General features: G+C 51.6%; 1 protein-coding gene across 7 annotated transcripts in view; it reads left to right on the forward strand.

Annotated features, from left to right (window-relative positions):
• Window positions 1-21,104, forward strand: part of DLG3 (discs large MAGUK scaffold protein 3) — a 174,369-nt gene that overhangs the window by 91,850 nt on the left and 61,415 nt on the right. For all 7 annotated transcript variants that reach the window (XM_074962798.1, XM_074962799.1, XM_074962800.1 and 4 more), the window contains 6 exons: window positions 5,596-5,646; window positions 12,299-12,423; window positions 14,552-14,721; window positions 15,171-15,307; window positions 17,818-17,962; window positions 18,265-18,424. In XM_074962798.1, coding sequence (XP_074818899.1) covers window positions 5,596-5,646; window positions 12,299-12,423; window positions 14,552-14,721; window positions 15,171-15,307; window positions 17,818-17,962; window positions 18,265-18,424 — 788 coding nt within the window. The remainder of the gene's footprint in view (window positions 1-5,595; window positions 5,647-12,298; window positions 12,424-14,551; window positions 14,722-15,170; window positions 15,308-17,817; window positions 17,963-18,264; window positions 18,425-21,104) is intronic.

Below are 21,104 nucleotides of genomic sequence, written 5' to 3' on the forward strand. Positions count from 1 at the left end.
CTGCATAATGAATCTTCACACATCAGGGAGTTCTGGATGTCATTTGTGAAGACATGAAACAGCAAGCATGACAGCACTGAATCATAGGGCAGTCCATTCTGTGGAATACGCCACAGACTTTTCTGACCATCTCGATAGAGAAATGTCGATTCTCAGGGAGGAGATAACCTGACCATCTTGCTGTTTCTCAAAATTCTTGCCAATTTCAGTAGAAGTGCACATTGGTTCACAGATCAGCAAACACAACCACTGTAAACTTACAGGCTTCAAAGCTATCTTCGATGTATTAAGTTAGGTTCACAACTTGGCCACAGCATGAACGGCCTGAGCAGAAACTGGATTGGTCACTGTCAGCTGCTCTTCCACCATTGATTCCATTCTACCATTATCGTCTGCTCATATAGGTCGAGCAGAGTAAAGCTTTTGGGTGGTAACTCTTTGCAGAGTTAGGGTCTTTATGTGGTCTGAGCGGTGCAACCGCTTTCGCCTGTCTTCACAGCCTGGGTGTCTACATTGTCCCCAGGCAGGAAATAAAGAAGTCAAGCAGCCGCTTCTGTGCTCTCATCCCAAAGTGACATAATAGTGCATTAGATATAGCATCATGTCCAGTTGCCTTTCCACATGTCAGGGTTTTCAGGCTGTTCTCAGCTCCTCCATGTCGAGCTGCTCATTGTGGACTTTGCTGTCTCTAAAGAATGTGCGCCGTTCCTGCTTGATTTGCTTTGTCCTGGCCAAAACAGACAAAAGGCCAGCTGAGCAGGAATCAGCCAGACCAACATAAATGGTCATTGAAGGACTCGATGGGACTGCCCGTTTAAGGGCAGATGGCGCAAGCCACATCTGTGCCATAATGAATTAGCTGTTTCCAGCCTGAGGGGGTGGGCCCAAGGAGAGGCCAGTGATAGCCTGATGGACAGCTGGGCCTTAGAAAGGGCTGAGCGAGGTGAGTGCAACGTGGCTGTTGGAAAAGCTGGCTTGCTCATGTGTTCCTCTGGAAGGCCCTGAGCCAGGGTCTGAGCGGAAAGGGTCCACCAGGGGAACAAGGGGAGAAAGAGAGAGACTCTCAAAGGTAGCACAGAAAGGGCTGAGAATAGTGGGCTGAAAGAATCTTTATTTTTTTGGAGATTTCTTGTGTTGTGCCTTGGCTGGAGGGTGAAGACATCTCCACAAGTGCCTAGTGTGTGGAGAGCTGAGGAGACACATTTTGGGGAGCGCCTGCAATGCAACATTTGGCCAGCAGGGGGTGCTACAGTGTGGCCATATCCACTTACACTGCCCCTGCACTTGGCAGCTCTAATTGAGTTCAAAAAGCAATCAGCTTGTTCCTACTATACCTGCAAGTTAAATAAATTCTCCCTTTGGGCAGCTCTCAGTAGTATGGTTTAATCTGTGGCTTCTATTCAGTCCATAATGGACTATTTCCTTGTCCTCTTACCGCTGGGTCTGTCCCTCTCCTCCTTTAGAGCACTCCTGGGTTTCTCTGATTCTCACGTACAAGTAGAGAATAAAATGGTATTCAGCCATCCTGTGTGAGTGTGGCCTAGGAGCTGGAGCACTGGCCTGGGCCTTGGGAGAGCTGGGCTCTAGTCCTGGCTCTTCCACTGGCCCGCTGGGTGACCCTGGGCAAGTCACTTCCCGTCTCTGTGCTTGTCTTCTCGTGCGTAAGATGTGGACAGTGATGCTGACCTGCTTTGGGAAGCGCTTTGAGATCTACGGGGAAGGTGCTGTAGAAGAGCTGGGTGGTGGTGTATTACTGTTGAGGTAAAATGCTTTCTGAAGGTCTAACGAAATTATGTTTTGGTAAGAGACCCTCCTTCCCCCTGGGACCTCAATCTTGTCCTCACTCCGCCAACAAACACAGCCTCCCTTTGAACCCAGGGGGCCATTCCCTTTTCCATCTTTCTGTCAACATAGCTTTTATTATAGCTACTGCTACAGCGAGGGGGCTTAGTAGGCTGCACACCCTTGTGTCTGACTTCCCTTAAGAGGGCAGAGTGGTCATTCGTTCTGTATCCAGAGTTTGTGCCCAGGGTGAGAACTGACTTTCACCTAATCAAACCTTGACTCTGCCAGTAATCTTTCCCAGACTTTACTCTCACCTTAGGGACTGCAGGCTGGTGGATGCTAAGAGGGCATTAGTCTTTTATTTAAATAGGTCAAAATAATGTAGAAAGTCACTGAGATTTTCTCTGTTTTATGGAGACAGTCACAAGGGCCAGGGCATTACATCTCAGTGCCTGTCCAAGTGGACTAGACTCTGAACTGTCACCAAAGTCCCTGATACCCAAGGGACTCAAAACCCTTTCAGCCAGGGATAAGGCAAACTCTGGCTTTTTTTAGACTTATCCCAATAGATCTGTAGAGTGCTTCTTGGAGCTCAGTCCACGCAGTTACCAGACACCACTCAGTAGACATGGGATCTAGATCACACGCCCAGTATGGCAGAGTGGTGCTACCATCTCTCATCGACTAGTCCTCCTCCTCCTGCCATCCTGGGGAGGATGCATTGCCTGCTAAGCTCCCACAAGTGGCTGTGTACAGAGGCCACTGGAAGAAGAAATGGAGGATACTCACCAGTAATTTGAGTTTCTTCTAAAGAAGCCTGTACAGATCCATGCTCCCTGCTCCGCCTCCCCACACCTCAGAGTCCTGTTACCATCTGCTGGGCTCCAGGCATGCAGAGAAAGGAGCAGAGGTGATTGGAGCATGGTGCCCCCGTTCATAGCCTTGTTCCTGGACAGTTAAAAGCCACAAGAGGGCTGCAGCAGGCACTACTGTTGCTAGAGGTTCCCACCAGCCCAGCTGCACCCAGTAGTGGGAACGTGCAGAGTGTTCCAGCAGGTGCTACGTAACATAACCTTTCCTGACTTCATTAACTTCATCCTGCCACTGCTGACTCTCTGGAGCGAGCTGGTGTCTCTGCTCCACACGCTGAGAGCCTTGTCGTGTCTTTCTGAAGCATGTGAACACATTTACTCCCACCCCTCAATAGGACTGCAAGAACCAGCAGCAACAAATCAAAACCTCATGGGGTCCATCCCCCCGAGAAAAGAGGTGCACCCATTCCTGTTTCCAATGAGTGAGACATGGCGGGTCGGGGAATAGTGATGGGGCCTCCCAGGCACTGCCCGGGACATGTCTGAAAAGCCCTTACGTTAAAAGGAACTAGAGGTGTGAAAGGGAGGTTTTACCCTCCCTCCCTTGTCGCACCACGAGCAGGAGGAGCCGGCCACAGGGAATGAGCCATGAGCACGGCCGCGCTAATGCCTCATCCCCACAGAGGAGATTTAAAGGAGGATGCCAAGCGAATGGAAATGATTCTGTGAATCTGCAGCGCTGTGCGAGTAAATTACCCCCTGCTTCCTTTCAGCTCCAGCATGACTGGTACCAGGCAATTACAATCATTATCTGCTAGAGCGGTATTGAGTGGTGACAGCAGCCAGACCCTTCTCCTTTCCCTTCTGCCATCACAGCCATTCTCCTCCTGTCCACCATTCTGTGGGCTCGTGCTTCTCAACTTGCCAAGGCCCAGACATTAGGCAGAACGTGGTGACGGGGATCTGAAACAAGGCAGATGAGAAAATGAACCCAGAAGGAAATAGGAATGACATGAAGTTTTCTTCCCCGTGTAAATAATATTTACTGTGGCCTCTTAACGCTCATGATTCAGGGTTTCAGATTCTAGTAATTTCATTACCTTGAAACTGAGCTAATAAGGTGCATTTGGGATGTTGGTGAATGTGTCCCTCTAGAAATGTGTGCTGTTCTTACTCTCGTTAAATCGCAGAGCTGGGAAACTACTACTGAACAATGCTGTGGCTATTTGGTTGCATCTTTCAGTAATTTTGCTTTGGCTGAATTCATACCCCTTTTGAGTTTGCTTTCCATGAATCTTGTGTTGAGCAAGTTTATTGGCAAGAATGTCACAGAAACAGGGAACCTGAGAGAATAGTCATAGGATACGAATGTTTAACCTTGAACGCAACTGTTCATGTGCATCCAATCATGGAACAGAATCAATAAAACGTGACCTGTGAATCCAGTCAGAAATAACCAGCACCGCTCCGATTTTGGATCCGAAGTATTTGCAGCAAGCTGTTTGCACACAATCTATGGGCTGTCAATTAATCGCTAATAAAAAACAAACAAAAAGCCTGTAAACTGCTCACAGGCCATTTCTGAACAACAAACAACAACAACAAAAGAGTCTAGGAACATAGGAATTGGCAGCTTGAATTGGTCCTAAGGTCCATCTAGTCCACTGTTTTATCTCTGACAACAACCAGCACCAGATGCTTAAGAGGAAAAGCATAGGAACCCCACAGTAACAGATGTGGGGTAAACTGGTCCCCTCACAGGCCTCATTCTGGTCTCTAATAGTAAGTAAGATACTGGCTTAACCCTGAAGCTTGAAGTCTAATATCCCTTCCACACTTTTTGTTATAATTAATGACAACTGTGGATATTCTTGTGATCCATATAAATGTCCAGTTGCTTTATGAACCTTAGGAGGTTATTGGTCTCAATTACGTCCTGTGGCCATGAGTTCCACTGTCTAATTACACATTGTGTGAAAAGGTATTTCCTTGTATCAGTTTTGAATTTACCCCCTTTTGGCTTTATTGAATGTCCCCTTGTTCTTTTGTTAGGAGAAAGTGAGAACAAAAAGCTCCCAATCTTCCTTCTCTAGACCATTTATTATTTTATATGCTTCTATCATGTCACCTCTTATTAGTCTCCTGGCTAGCTAAACAATTGCAGTCTTTTCAATCTATCCTTCTCTGAACTCCCCCACCCCTGGCTGTATCCTTCTGAGTGGGGTGACCAGCACTGCACACGCTGTCTTGGTGAGGGAATACCATTCAGTTATGTAATGGCATTATAATACTTTCTCCAGTCTCCATCCCATTCCTTATGCTTCCTAACATCTCTTTTGACCAGATAAATTAGTGAAATAAATTACTTTCTGAATTATTTACTCCACCATATTAACTAGTTTATGTTAGTAAAGCATTTGGAAGATGTAAGCTGCAAGCTAAGTGTTATGTATAAATCTTTTTAAAATTGATTAATCCACTTTATTTACCTCAATAATATCCTGCAGCAGTGAGTTCTAGAGGTTAGTTATATGCTGCAGAACAAACAAAAGTCTTTTTCATTGTTTAAAATGTGCTGCCATTAAAGTCACACGAGAGAACCAAGACGACAAAGGAACTCTGGGCTTTGGATCGGGCCCAAAGAAAGAAGTGTTTGGCTTAATTTTAGGAGGGGATTATGTTTGTGATTTTCAGCTTCAGAGCCATGGATATGGGGCCTGATTCTCAATATTAAGATGCAGGGCTGGGTTTACACCTTATGCGCCCCTAGGCCCAGCATCTTCAGCACCACCCCCTACAACTGACCTTTGTGTTGCACACCGTTTTAGAGAGGTACGGTGCTCCTAGCATGCCGGCGCCCCTAGGCACATGCCTGCTGTGCCTCGTTGGCAATCCGGCCCTGTTAAGATGTTGAAGGGAATGCTGGCACCCGTCTAAAGCAAGAAATGAATCCCTGTGAGCTGGCAGGGGGTGTAACACACTGTCTCTCTTTCCCCAGGTGAACGGCAGTGATGGCCTGTTTAAATATGAGGAGATTGTCCTAGAAAGGGTAAGTGCGATGTTGGCGCTTTCCAAAGCGGTGTCGCTCTGAGTGCCGTGGGTCACCATGTGGGTTTGCTTATGCAGGACAGCAGAGCACCAGCACAGGCTGACCACACACAGGTTGAAAAGCAGGATTTTCCTGTGCACTACACAGTCCCCCCAGCAATCTGCCACTCATTCACCCAGCTGGCCGCCTGATACATGCATGCAGGCACACAGGATGCATGGAGTCTCTCTCTCTCACACACACACACACACACACACACACACACGTCTGCTCATGCACAAGTAGGTGGAATCTCTGTCTCCCACACACACAGACGCGCGCACACACACACACACACGGTGGAGAGTAGCTAGGGTCAGAAATCTGCAAACAGGCACATGCAGTCAGCTGTACCCTTTTCTGCCCTGTCAGCTCGTTGCGTATCACTTCAAGGTATTAATCACAGTGATATTAACCAGCAGAGACAGGTTTTCTAGTAAACTGGGTTGGAATGGGGGGAATTTCTGCCTGGGCCTTCTCCTCGTCTCTCTGTGAGCTACAACGGCACAGGGCTGATGGCATACGCTGTACAGATGAGAGCTAAAATTAGCTCCCACACAGGAGCTTGTACTAGGGTGAGCTGGGACTTTCAGCAGAACATGTATCTCTGCCACACATTAATTCCTTACATCCTCTGTGCGGGTGAGTCAGGCATTGCTCCAGGCCCTGCGTGGGAGGGCAAGTACTCCGTCCTGGAGCCTGTGCTGTGGCGAGCCAGGGAGCAGACTTTCCCTGGAACGCCCAGATGAGTAATGACAGTGGAGAGAGGCTGTCCTTCAGCAAGACAGGAAGAGGGCTCCCTCAGGACTGGGCAGGCTCAAGGGAGACCGGTTTTCTCAGCTCCCTAGAGTGTCAAACAAAGGGCCAGAATCTGCCCTCAGACATACAGGCAGCTCTGCTGAAGGCCATGGGATCTGCACACCGAGGCCAGAATGCTGAGCTCTATAGCACGGTTGTATTAAACTGCCCCCTTCCTACACCATGAGGGGCTCACTCCAGGAGCATGAGGATAAGGGCTGAGCCCCTGCCTCGCCCCGGCAGAACGATATGTTGCATGTGAGAAAGCAAGTGGCTTAATTTGATGGGTGCTTTTGGAGCCAAGGTGGCCAGGGTGCCAGCCTGTGCAGGTCTCTACACCACAGACCAATGACAAAATGTCCTGATACTCCAGGGTACCAGCTAACCCCCTTTCTTCCAACCACCATTTGCCCAGGGGTCCCTTTGTTCAGGTAAAGCTGGGTTTTGCTCAGTTTTTATGGCATGTCATGGCCTGAGAAGACATACTGGGATTCCGATACCATGTAGGGTCAGGAATGCATAGGACATAGCATCAGGATGTCACCACACAGACTGGAAAGCCATTCCTGGCTCTGTGGTAAAGCTGGTGAATGCCAGGCTCAGGCTGGCCAGGACAGCAATAGCTTTATAGCCATTGTTTCATTTGCACGGCACCTACTGGCAACAGCAGCCATGCGGGTTTCAGCCCATGGGCCCAGGCAGTCCCAGTGAGCTGTGTGTCTGGGCTTGGCTGGGGTTCACACCTCAATAGTGAGAAGACAGTGAGATTTTCTTGCAGGTGGGTATCCAGCTGACTCCAGGGTAAAGGGATACCCTCTGGTTATTCTCTTGTAGAGACCTTGACTTCCCTGCTACACCACTTCTCATGAGGGATGCGCACAGGGGCACACTAACATGAGCAGAGCGACACTAATTCGCACAAGTGCCAAGGCAAATCCCATTTTGAGTCCTCTGGAAACATAATCACCTTGGAGAACTTGTATTGGTCTCTTCAGCTGGTAGATCCAGCAAGGCCAGAGGCTATTCCAGGGCTGCCTACGGCAGTGACCAATTTCCTGCGTTACCGAGCTACACCCCCGTGAGTCCATAGCAGAGGAAGACAAACCTTGTAACTCTGCTTTTCTTGGCCTACAGACATCTCCCTCTTCTCCTCTGCTTTGTATCGTGGGGGGTTATCCAGGGATGGAGCCTCCCTCCACCCACCCTTCCGCAGTGCTTTGTGGCTCGGGAGCGAGCTGCGTGGATGTAGGTAGTGACACTTCCGATTACACTAGAGTTAGGCTCCAAAGTGGAGCCACAGTACAGTAAGTAGGACAGGTCTGAGGTGATTTCCCCCTCCTCCACCATGGCAGAAATCTAGGAAGCACCTTTCTCGCTGTGGGGAGCGACAGACTCTGCAGGCCCCTAAGAGCCCAGCACAGTTTAGCAGCCCCTGGGGCATACAAGCCCTCGCGCAGATCAGCAGGTGTTATCGCTCTGAGTGCCATTTTTGTCAGATTGTCAGTCTGGATGTAGCTGTATGGAGCACAAGAAACGCCCCCCTTTTCCTGGACCGACTACTGCCCATTCTTGGCCACGCTCAGAGGAGGGGTCAGACCCCCATGCATTGTGGAGCCTCTCCATAGCATTCCACACAGTTGTCCCTGGAATGCTGCGGTCTCACCTCAGAGACATGGCAGGGGCAAGCAGGATCGCACTGAGATCAGGTCGCTTGTTCCTCTCCAGCTGCACAGGGGGTCACGAAGGGCACCTGCTCCTACATCTCCTGAGCCCCCATCCATGGAGCCCCACAAGGATCCTTCTGTCTTTCTAACAGCTGTGAGAAGCCACTCGTGGAGATTATGAACAGTGTGGACTGAGGTGCCAGCCACACAGAGGCGACAGCAGCTTTACATCCCCTTCACAGCAGACAAATAACCCCAGTGCTCCAGGGCCTGGCGAGATCAGCAACTGGCCAAAGCTTAGTCCTGGAGACGCATGGGTGGTGCTGGTCGGGAGAGGGAGGTACCTGGAACTCTCTGCCTCTACGGTGTTCCTCCAGTGAGCCATCCGCCCTCCCACCAGGAAGACAGTCCACAGCTCTGGTGGCCACCTGGACCTGCAGTGCAGTTGGAAACCCAGATAACCCAGGGTGTGACAAGCACTCCTTGACACCCGTAGCTAGCGAGAAGACTGCCCTGTTCTGCCGGATTCGGACCTAGCCCCCGGGCACCACCTATTGCTGACCTCACATGCTGATCGCTGTCACTCTAAGCTATTCTTGTACTAGGCTGGCTGCTTCAAAAGCTGCAGCCAGGTCAGAACACAGCAGGAGGTGAGTTTCTCTGTAGGTTCTAGAGACCGAAGGGCAGATCCTGCCCTGGCTTACCCAGGATTTACTGAGTATTGCTCAATCCTATTCACATGAAGTCCCTGACACGAGGCGGCGTGAGCCCCATGGTGGGCACCGCTACTCCGCAATAGCCACGGAAGTTCTTCCCTAGCAGGAAGGATGGGAGCTCTCAGGGAGTTTGTTTAGTAAGGTTAAAAATCTCTCTCTAAACAACAAGCCTGCAGCCCCTCAGAGAGCCGCCGTGCCTCGTGCGCTCCCTGGGGGCAGCCCCTCGGAGAGCTGCCGTGCCTCGCGCGCTCCCCGGGGGCAGGCTGGAGAGTTCTCTGCGCCTGCTCTTGTGTAGGCTACCAAAGGGAAGTGAAATGGCTCTAAGATATTTTATTGGAGCCAAGTTCTCAGCTCACAGTATGGGTTGCCCCATCATAGTTAGACAATTAATGGTTCAAGTCCTGGGACAATGATCCTATACCTTAGAGCAGCCTTCTCTTTTACTAGCACAGCTTCCCTGGGGAATGGACTCAAGACAGCAATGAAGGAGGCTCCAGGGGCTAGTAAAGCACTCTGCAGCTTTCCCAAGACTGACCATAAAGCTGCTGGAAGTCAGCCAAAAGGAGGGAGGGTAACCCCACAGCAGGAGAAGCAGCTTTTATTCTTCTGGAACCAAAGGTTATCTGTCATGTGCCTGCTTATCAGAGCCAGTTTCCAGCACACAGAACAGCAACCAGGAGCCTTTCAGAGCACAGTGGGGAGGAACATTTCAACACCTCCTGCACTACCTTGACATCCTACAAATAACTGGAAATCATATGCAAATGTTATTGTATAGAATTCAGCAGCTCTCCCCCCAACATCTTTCTGCAAGCCAAGGGGAAAAAGAGTGCCTTTTAAATTGGTCTAGAAAATCTACAATGTATGGAAGAGATTAACCTTTTCCAGGGTAACAGATTTTGCAGCTTCTATTCTCAGTGTAGGATGATACCCACATGAACAAGAGGAGTTCGTTCAGTTTTGGATTGATCTCCCTCAGTCAGATGGGCTAAGAAAAGCCAAATTTTATGGAAAATCTCAATTTTATAATCCATGAGATTGCTAGATCACCTGTCGTTCATAGATTGCATACCTCAATCCAGCCAACTCATGTTGGATTCCTTCTATTCATGCTGCACAGAAGCACTCATTGCTTTTGGTTTTTCTCCAGCATCTTGTGTAGTTTTCAAATGGATTCACTGTGTGAGCTTGGCCAATTCACTTTGTTTCTCGATGTCTTAGTTTCTTCATCTGGGAAATGGGGTAGTCATGGTATGGACACTTACCTCAGGGCTGTTTTGAGACAATGTCTATATAGTGCTTTGAACATGTTAAATCATAGAAGAATCATAGAAGGTTAGGGTTGGAAGAGAACTCAGGAGGTCATCTAGTCCAACCCCCTGCTCAAAACAGGACCAACCCCAGCTCAATCATCCCAGCCAGGGCTTTGTCAAGCTAGGCCTTAAAAACCTCTAAGGATGGAGATTCCACCACCTCCCAGGGTAACCCATTCCAGTGCTTCACCACCCCCCTAGTGAAATAGTGTTTCCTAATATCCAACCTAACCTCCCCCACTGCAACTTGAGACCATTACTCCTTGTTCTGTCATCTGTCACCACTGAGAATAGTCGAGCTCCATCCTCTTTGGAACCCCCCTTCAGGTAGTTGAAGGTTGCTATCAAATGCCCCCTCACTCTTCTCTTCTGCAGACTAAACAAGCCATATGATGGGTTTGTTGTAATGTCATAAAGTGTTCACTGCATGTTTGAAGAGCTGATACATTGGATGAACCCAGTTGTTTACAGTGGGGAGAAGAAGAAGAGTCTCGGAGGACCACATCATGAAAACTAAAGAGCAACTGGTACAGCTCATGGAATCTCCAGGCAGCAGTTTGCAAACTCTCAGCTACGGGGTTGTATTCAAAACCCTGGGCCCTATTCCACCTTACGTTTCTTGGCTTATTGGCATTCCCCAGAAAAGGATCTATCTAGTCCTCTGAGTGTTCTTGTCCATCTCACCAGGTCTCTTCACAAGTGATTCTTCAAGCCCAGCTGTTTAAAGAGAGACCTCTAGCAGACAATGCCAGTGCTTGTCTGACATTGATGGGATCCATCTGAGGGGCTAAGCACACAATCACCGCATTGATAGCCTCAGTTCTCTCGGGTCCTGGGCCACAGAGGTGACCCAGAGTCCAAGGTCTCCCTTGTGAGAAATTCATGAGAGGGCGAGACAAGATGTCAGCCTTTCTGTGTGAGGAGACAAGGAGAAAATACGCTTTTCTAAGGCAGAACAGCAAAACAAGGTGGTCTTGTCCACTTCAACCCTGTGTAGGAGAATAGAAACTTAATCCGAAGTCCTGTCACTAAACAAGGCTGCTGCAAACAAGAGCCATGCTGCTGGGCTTTTGACAGAGGGATGGGGTATGGGCAGCAGATGCCTTAGGCACTAGGATATGGCAGGGAGGGGTGGAGCGTAAGAACCCCAGTTGGATGGTCAGCACTGCCCGCATGGTTTCTCACCAAGAAAGGACAATGCCCAAGTCACTTAGCTTCAGTGTGTCAGAAAGGAGGACCCTGCATAACGTGATTCTGCACTGTCCCCTGCTCTCTTGCCCCAGGCCCATAATAGATCTGTGTGTTCACCTGGCCATTCCAGCATTCTCTGTAATTCCTACTCTGACGCAGAGACCGGGGGCCTGTTCTCCACCTGTTCGCACCAGTGTGCCTCAGGAATAACTTTGCCGAAGTCAGTAGTTACCTCAGTGTAAACTGGTGCATCTGAGAGAATCAGAGTCCAAAAATCGCATTTCTGGAGTTCTTCAGGGAGTGCACACACTTTCCTCTGGGCTCGAGAGAGCAACAGAGGGAGGCGGGGAGGTCTCTGTGAGGTTTCTGCTCTAAAACCCTCTCGCCTAGCACTGGCTCTGTGCCGAGCCCCTGTGCAGGTGTTCTCTCCTGGGAGGCACAGGAGATTCCCCGTGTCATCGGATCAGACATGTTGGTACCAGCACAAGCCGTGGTTCTCTCCCCTGGCAGATACTGGGATCTACTCCTTGGAAGCTGGCACTGGTGGTAGCTTTACCCCGGCTCAGGCTGTCAGCAGAGACACGGCTCCTGGGAGGGAGAGCTCTGGCTCTGAGCGTCTCCCATTCTGCTGCTCCACCTTCTCAGCACGCCTTGCTGGAGTATCCGCGCACCTCAGGTCGCGTGCATGAACCTCTGTAAACCACTGTCCTCTCAGCCTGCCTGAGAGCCAGGGGGACCTGGATGAATCCAGATTCTGCAAGCGCGACTGTGCCATCGTGAGAGTTGCTGGTCTGGGAGGGGTTCGCTGGCATGGCACCGTCAGAGCGGGGAGGGCGGTGCCCTAATTCATCCTCTGGCCTGGGGTGTGTACAAGCACCAAGGGAGCAAGTTCCCTCCTCAGAAAGGCTCCCTGTGTTTTGCTTTTCCCCAGGGTAACTCCGGCCTTGGCTTCAGCATTGCAGGGGGAATTGATAATCCCCATGTTCCTGATGATCCAGGGATTTTTATCACAAAAATCATCCCTGGTGGAGCTGCAGCGATGGATGGCCGCCTAGGGTGAGTACCCGAAAACTGCTGTCCCGACCTGAGCACGATGCAGTGGGGTCACGTGACAGCAGCTCGATGTGGCTTTAATGCTGCACAGGTCGGTGTTCCCGGCGCTCGCTTTCCCAAGCCCAGCAGATAGGCAGACTTGAAGCACAGGGTTAGTACACAGAGCTTTCCAGCCATGCGGAACTGGCTCCCCCATGCAGTGAGTTGATGAGTCTCAGCTGAGTCTCATAGACCTTAAGGTCAGAAGGGACCATTATGATCATCTAGTCTGACCTGCACAACGCAGGCCACAGAATCTCACCCACCCACTACTGTAACAAACCTCTCACCTCTGTCTGAGCTATTGAAGTCCTCAAATCATGGTTTAAAGACTTCATGGTGCAGAGAATCCTCCAGCAAGTGACTCGTGCCCCAAGCTGCAGGGGAAGGCGAAAAACCCCCAGGGCCTCTGCCAATCTGCCCTGGAGGAAAATTCCTTCCTGACCCCAAATATGGCGATCAGCTAAACCCTGAGCATGTGGGCAAGACTCACCAGCCAGATACCCAGGAAAGAATTCTCTGTAGTAACTCAGATCCCACCCCATCTAACATCCCATCACAGGCCATTGGGCCTATTTACCACTAATAGTCAAAGATCAGTTAATTGCCAAAATCATGTTATCCCATCATACCATCTCCTCCATACACTTATCGAGCTTAATCTTGAAGCCAGATAGGTCTTTTGCCCCCCACTGCTTCCCTTGGAAGGCTGTTCCAGAACTTCACTCCTCTGATGGTTAGAAACCTTCATCAGAGAATTTGTTCACATCTCCTCAGGGGAGACTCCTGCCAGGAACAGCAGGGAGCCTATGTGTCAGGACTGGGGGGCTCTGGGGTGCTGTGGGTAAGCCAGGAGCTGCAGGTTGAAACTGGGAGGCATCGCCAGAGGTCTGTGTGTGCGGCACTGTTGAGTAGCAGCGGTGGTGCTGGGAGGACAAGAAGAGGGGCTGAATCCCTTGTGGGGAGAATGGGGTGATGGGCCATGTTGTGGGTGATTTGGGACAAGAGAATTTGGGGACTGGTTTCTTTGCCTATTCTCTTTATCTCCCCCTTTACCACCAATGAGTCGTCAGACCCCCTGTCCCCTCTGTCCGTGTCAGGGATCTGCCATGCTTCCCCCTCCTCCAGCTGAGGGGGTCTCTCTCACCCCTCTGTCATGCTGAAGGATCCCCTTCCCACAGGATCCCCCACTCACTGCAGGTGGCGCCTCCTCGTGGCCGCTCTGGGGATTAGCTCTTTCCAGGTCTGAGGCCCCCTTCTGCTGCTCACTGCACACCCTGCAGCCACTCGCTCTCTCCCTCTCTGTGGCTCAGGTCTCTACTCCTGTCTTCCCCTTCCAGGGTGTCAAAGTCTTTCCTTACCAGCAGGTTTAGGCAGTCTTCCCATTCACTGCCCCATGGTGCCACTTCCCCAGTGGAACCCGCGCCTGCCCTCTCCCCGGAGTCCAGCTCAGGGACCATCTGATCAGCAGCCAAGGTCTGCACCATCCTGAGCCTTGCTGCCTTTTCGCTGAGACTTTCCTGCCCCTTCTGGCTCCCCACACCAGGTGTGCCAGCCCTAACTTCCTCCCCCCAGGGAGTGACTGCAGACTGCTTCCCTGCAGCCCCTCTCTGCTGTCAGCTCCCTAGCTTTCTAGAAGCCCTACCTGCTCCCGCACAGGTGAGCTTCCCCTAATTAGGGCTTTCTTCTCAGCCTGGTAGGTTAATTGGCCCACCTGTCTTCCATTAACCCCTTTTGGACCAAGTGTGGGGTGAACGCCCCATCACAGGCCCCTCTCCACCCATCTCCTGTTAAGCGGCTGGGCCTCGCATGTCCGTACTGTAGTCCTGTCCACAAGCTCAGTGTCCTGATTCAGCATCTCTGGGGCTCAGTCGGATGGAAGGAGAGAGAACTGTGTTCCCAGTGAAGTTCACGGGGGTCTGGATGGAGATTTGTGGCCTAGGCCAAGGTGTGGAGGGGTCAGAGGAGACTGAAGGACCGTGGATTCAGGGGAACTCCCAGGAGATTCTCCAGAGACTTGAGGCAAGAGCTGTCTAAACACCGTAATGAGAGCAGCCAGGGGGTCAGCCCATGATGCGTGCACTGCTTGCAGGGTGAACGACTGCGTCCTGCGGGTGAACGAGGTGGATGTCTCTGAGGTGGTGCACAGCAAGGCAGTGGAGGCACTGAAGGAAGCAGGCCCGGTGGTTCGACTTGTGGTGCGTCGGAGGCAGCCCCCACCTGAGACTATAATGGAAGTTAACCTGATGAAAGGACCCAAAGGTGAAATCTCTTAAATGGCTGTGGTAGCCTAACCCAGCCCCTGTGACTGGGACATAAATGGCCTGTGGGGCGGTGGGTCGGGACTGAGGGGGGCAGCAAGCTGTGTGGGGCCTGGGAAATCATGGGTCAGGATCTGGGCAGCACAGGATTCCCTGCGCCAGTTGAACAGATGTGTGGTTATAGCAACACTTGATAGAGCGTACAGGCCTCTCCATATGTCCCTGATTGCTCAGGGACCAGAGGCCACCATCCTCTCCATCTGCTCCATGTGCTTAGCCAAGCCCAAGTAACAGGCCACCAACAGGAGGAGCTGCATGAGGGCGTGGGCGGAGGAGCAAGGTGAGCGACCCATTGGCGTTCTAAATTCCCTGCGTCCCCAGGCAGGTGTTTTCCACTCACCATCTAGTGGCTCTTCAGTCTCCTCTGTTTGCCTCTTGTGTTCCCCTCAGGACTAGGCTTCAGCATCGCAGGTGGAATCGGAAACCAGCACATCCCAGGAGACAACAGCATCTACATCACCAAGATCATTGAGGGAGGGGCTGCCCAGAAGGATGGCCGACTGCAGATCGGGGACCGGTTGCTGGCGGTGAGCGCACGCACCTTCCTCTGGGCTCTAGAGAGCGACAGAGGGAGGTGGGGATGGCAGGTCTCTGTGAGGTATCTGCTCTAAAGCTCTCTCTGCTCAGCGCTGGCTCTTGCTCCATATACAGCCTAGGTTGTCCATTGCTCCAGTGCCCTTTCTCCCCACTAGCTCTCTTTCCCAAGGCCTGGGCACCCAGGGTTATATCGGTGCGCCCCAGTGGGCAATGAGCAGGAGTTGTTAGTTTGCACTCGCTGATCATTAGATTGCCATAATGACAAAGTCCCACCAGCTGGATTCCTATCAGGGCAATGGAGAAGGGACAGGGGAGAGCTTGTCCCAGAACAGACCAATGGGTAGTGGCTGCTTTGCATCACCAGGGTGACACAGAGCAGCCTGAGTGAGCTGGTGAATGTGGCCTGCTGGATGTAGGATTGTTCCCGGTTGTTACTATCACTGTTTGCTGACAAGGTGAACGTCCCAGCAGGGCTGGGGCCGGGGGCCCTGAGTGAATTCCCAAATATGACATTAATGACATGCCTGAGATTTGATGTGCACTGAAGTCAGGGATTCCCACAGCTCCCCATGGCTGGGAAGGGACCGCACTTTGGACACTGAATAAACAAAGGATGATCATTTTCCTATATTTTGGGATAGTGGCTGCGTGGTGCAGTGAAATGAGTGACATGCAGACCCGGAGAGGGTATAACTGGCACTGTAAGGAGGAGTTTCTGTGTCATGAAGATAAACAAATACCCCGTATGTAAAAGAGGGACAAGGTAAGTAGCCCGACTTCCGTTAGAGGAAGGGACAAGCTGTCAAGCTTCACAGACTCTTCCTCGGGACTGGAGAAGGCAACCAGTATGTCCAAGCTAAACACAAGGTGGGACAGATTGTTAAGCATAAGCGGTTCACGCATGCTGTAGGAGACCACTGAAAGTGAAGTGGGTAGTTACGGTTAGTGGGCAGAAGGTGTGTTAAAATGGTTGTAATGAGCCATAAAACCAGTGTCTCTGTTAAGACCATGGTTTTTAGTGTCCAGCCGAGTTCTGAATGGAAGTTCCCAGCCTCATCTCTAGAAGGCGTTGTGCAGGTTTCCTGTGAGGACCAGGACTGGGAAGTCAGATACCGAGTGATCCCTTTGAGAAAAGTGTTCACCCATGGGTGACCGGCTGTTTTTGTCTTATTTTTCTTTGTGAGTTCATTCGAGAGCGTAGTGATTGTCGGGTTTCACCCACATTGTTGTCATTGGGGCATTGAGTGCATTGGATGAGGTACACCACATGTTGCGATAGGCTTGTGTAGGACCCATGGATCCTGAAAGGTGTGTTGTGGGGGGTGTTGATCATTGTATCAGCAGAGCTGTGTCTGCAGGTTTTGCATTTGTTCTTCTGGCAGGGTCTGGAGCTGCTTTGAGTTGGCATCTCCTGGTCTGTGTGGAGCTTGCTTCTGATGATGAGCCAGGTGAGGCTGGGGGTTGTTTGAAGGCTAGAAAAGGGGATTCAGGAAATATTTTTTTAAGGATGCGGTCCCCATCAAGTCTGAGTTGTAATCATTTGATGATACCCCAAAGAAAGGTTTAGGCAGTCTTAAGACAAAAACACCCTGTCACCCATGGGTGAACACTTTTCTCAAAGGGATCACTCAGTATCTGATCTCCCAGTCCTGGTCCTCATAGGAAGCCTGCACAATGCTTTCTAGAGATGAGGATGGTAACTTCCATTCAGAACTCGGCTGGACACTAAAAACCATGGTCTTAACAGAGACACTGGTTTTATGGCTCATTACAACCATTTTAACACACCCTTCTGCCCGCTAACCCTTAATAGCCCACTTCACTTTAAGTGGTCTCCTACAGCATGTGTGAACCTCTTATGTTTAACTTGGACATGCTGGTTGCCTTCTCCAGACCTGAGGAAGAGCTCTGTGAAGCTCTGTGAAGCTCGAAGCTGTCCCTCCAACAGAAGTTAGTCCCATAAGAGATACCTGGGACCAACGCGGCTGCAACAACGCTGCCAACAGCAGTGTTTGAAAGGCCTGGTGAATGGCTGTACTTGTTGCATGCAGTCTGGGAATCACTCTAGCTGTTTCTGCAGCTGAGATGCAACCCAGCACATGCTATTGAAGCGCCACTTGGAGACACGTCACATCCCACTTCACCGGGGATGTAGCAGTGAAACAAAACCGGGATCGTTTGAACCCAGTCCTTTATCTCCTCCCTGACCCCTCCTCTGCCTCTCATAGAATCATAGAATATCAGAGTCGGAAGGGACCTCAGGAGGTCATCTAGTCCAACCCCCTGCTCAAAGCAGGACCAATCCCTGGAATCCCAGGGAAGACAGCAGTAATGGAAAGCTATGCACTCGTTAGGCCAGGGGGACTGGGGTGGGGGATCATTTGCTGGAGAAGTTCTATCTGGGTAGAGACCAAACAGCAACTCAAGTAGTAGAAAGGACCTCATGCCTTTCTGTTTGTTTCCTCTGTCTCCCTCACTGCCCCCGGCCCCTCTCTCGCAGGTGAATAACACGAACCTGCAGGACGTGCGGCATGAGGAGGCGGTGGCCTCTCTGAAGAATACCTCCGACATGGTGTACCTGAAAGTGGCCAAGCCTGGCAACGTCCACCTCAACGACATGTACGCGCCCCCCGACTATGCCAGCAGTACGTACGCCAGCCTACCAGCCTCAGCCCGGCTCCCAGGAGAGCACAGCTGTGCCACAGTGCCACAAGAACCCTTGGGGAAGGATGTGGGGGGTGAACAGCAGGGCCGAAGGGAGAGGGGCATGTGAGAGTGTGAAAGGGGATGGGAGGGTCTTGGGAGGTGGGGAGCCCCACAGGATGCGGGGCACTGGAGGGAAATGTGTGCTAGCAATGGGAACACAGGGCTTGTGCTCCCTAGTTGTAGACCAGAGCAGCCGGGCCCAGGACTTCTGCTCCTGATTTTGTCTTTTCCTTCTCTGCAGCCTTCTCAGCCTTGGCCGATAACCACATAAGCCATAACACCAGTCTGGGTTACCTCGGCAGTGTTGAGAACAAACCCACCTACCCAGCCCCGCCACAGGTGACCCCATCTAGGTACTCGCCCATCCCTCGACATATGATTGGGGAGGAGGACTTCACCAGGTGAGCAAGGGCCTGAGGGTAAAAACAGCTCAGAGAAAAAGCTCTGGGAGATCCCCCTCCCTCTCGAATCCCTTCTCTCTCCCTCCCTCCCTCCCTTCTTTTCCAAGGGATCTGTAGGTGGAGTGGCAATATTTATTGACCTAGTGAATCCGTCCCCAGCCCCCAGGCCTAGGGCCACAGGTGCTGAGCTTCCTTGCAGCAGGTGCCAGCACAAAACCCCTATTTGTTAGGGGGTTTAGCGTTCTTTAAAAGTCCCTGGGACAGATTCTGCTCCCTCAGGCCTGTGGAAATCCTGAGTCTCCCTCTTGATTTTGATGCGTAGATACCATGGGGATAAGCACCAAGCTAGAGAGAGCATTTTAGTGGCTCTGACCCCATTCCCCATGTCCCTCCCATGCCCCTTTGCCCCCTCTGCTCCTCTTTGAACTCTTTTGAGACTTAAGTGCTCCTACATTTATGATTCTTTGGTTTTCATTTCCTTTGCTCATTAAAAATCCGGTTAAGGCAAATCACATTTATGGTGGAATCCCACACAGGCAATTCAGGCCGTTCCCCCTGCTCAGAGCCCAGGGATGCTCCCCACCAATGCACCAAAACCTCTGGAGATGATGCTGAGGTCCTTCGGGATGATAGTAGTGGAAAAACGTTGGCAGCCCAAGTACATCTCTTCATCCTGGGCCATGCATGCATTTCTGCTTTGAGAGTCCTGGCTCCTCTTCCATCTGTACATTTCAAACTGTTCATGCAGCAGGGATTCTGCCAATGCTCTGAGTTCTCCTGCTTCCTGCATGTCACTCTGAGGTTCCTCGCTCATCATTAACACCATATACAGAGCAATTCAATTTGGTTCCTAAGTGGTGCCAGCTCTTGCCTCTCTCTCGGTGGAGCAAGGAGCAGAAATAGGTCTTGGGTGAGTGTGAAGTAGGACACAAAGCTCTTTGAGGCAGAGAAAGACAAAGGGCTTTAGTCACTGTTACTGTGATTTGCTACTTTCTGTCTTTAGCATACAGCTGGGGTTGGTTCACAGTTAGAACTGACTTTTAGCGTTTGGTAACAGCAGGGCTACAATTGGCTTTAGGGTTGGGGTGACGGCAGGGTTAGGACCAGCTCAGGGTAGGGGCTGGGGTGACAGCAGGGTTAGGACTGGCTCAGGGTGGGGGTTGGGGTGACAGCAGGATTGGGACCAGCTCAGGGTGAGGGTTGGGGTGACGGCAGGATTGGGACCGGCTCAGGGTGAGGGTTGGGGTGACAGCTTGGGACCCCCTTTGCAGCCCTGTGCTGTCGCTGGGCCCTGTCACTCGGGTCCAGGGGGGTGGGTTCTGTCCCTGCTTTATTTTCTCTCCCTGAACAGGAGCTCCTGTGTGTCCAGGGCAGTGTGGAGTTCAAGTGCAGTCAAGTAGTTAAGTCCCTCCACATTGCCCTGAACGTGCACTCCTGTCCCCGTAACCAAGATCTGCCGTATCCTGCGGCTCCAGCTCCCCTGTCCCTGGCAGCCGTAACCCTGGGGGCTGTGACTGGAGGCGTGTAGTGTATCATGCACATTCGGCCCATTACTGTTGGGCCTTTCTGTGTCAGACGCACATTCATGTGGACAGACAGGGTTAAAGCAGCCCCTCCCCTCCATCCTCTCCCCTCTAGACCCTTAAGCATGGACTGGGCATGAAGAAGCAGTGACTGGGCCGTTGTTTGTGATGCAGTGCTAGTGACTGGCCGCTAGAGGATGCTGCTGCCCAGGAGCCAGCAAGGCAGAGACGCCAGGGCGGCGGGGCGGGGGGGGGGGAGCCGTGTCTAACAGGAATGACAGGCCAGCGCCGGCTGCTGCTGTATTCTCCAGTCTCTGATTTGTCGTGTGGTGGGCTCTGCCGTCCTCGGCTAGGCCAGCTTCACTTGGCGTCTCAGTGAGCTGCAGCCAGCCCTGCACTCACCTCCCGTGGCAGGCAGGGCCCATGCCATGCTCCTGCTCCGGCTCACTGTGCAAGCGGCTTCCCTCCCGCTCACCCCTCGCCCACTCGGGCCGGAAGGGAAGACAGCAGTAATGGAAAGCTATGCACTCGTTAGGCCGGGGGACCGGAGTGGGGGATCATTTGCTGGAGAAGTTCTATCTGGGTAGAGACCAAACAGCAACTCCAGTAGTGGAAAGGACCTCACGCCTCTCTGTTTGTTTCCTCTGCCTCCCTCATCCTCCTGTACCACGTGCAACAAAACACCTTGACGCACTCCGCGCCCCGTGCAGGAGCCATGCAGTCTCCACATGCGTTTTACTGCTGCGTGACCAGCAGTCACCTCTAGCCCAGGGGGCAGCTAGGGGTCTCTGGTAGCCAGCCATTCCACTGAATCAGCACTGAGCCCCTATCCCTGCTTGGGGCTGCGCTGCAGGAGGAGGGTTGATTCAGGAAGAGCCATTGCTCCTACAGTTAGCGCGTACCTCAGTGCCCACCATGCTGCTAGAGGGTGCTCTACTGCTCAAGGCAGTTGGGGGTTTTTGGTGGGTGGGGTGGCGGCATAACATCCAAGTCCTGGCCTTTCTGTAGTCATTAACGACCCCACTGCACTTTGTTTGAAATGAGGGTTGGGGCGTTAATGCTGCAATGTCCTACTCACGAATTGCATCCGACTTCCACATGAGCGTAAGAGAAGAGAAGGGTGTGAATCATCACTGAGATCAGTTGGGTAGAATAAG

Source organism: Natator depressus, chromosome 9, assembly GCF_965152275.1.
Source record: "Natator depressus isolate rNatDep1 chromosome 9, rNatDep2.hap1, whole genome shotgun sequence".
Lineage (NCBI taxonomy): Eukaryota > Metazoa > Chordata > Testudines > Cheloniidae > Natator > Natator depressus.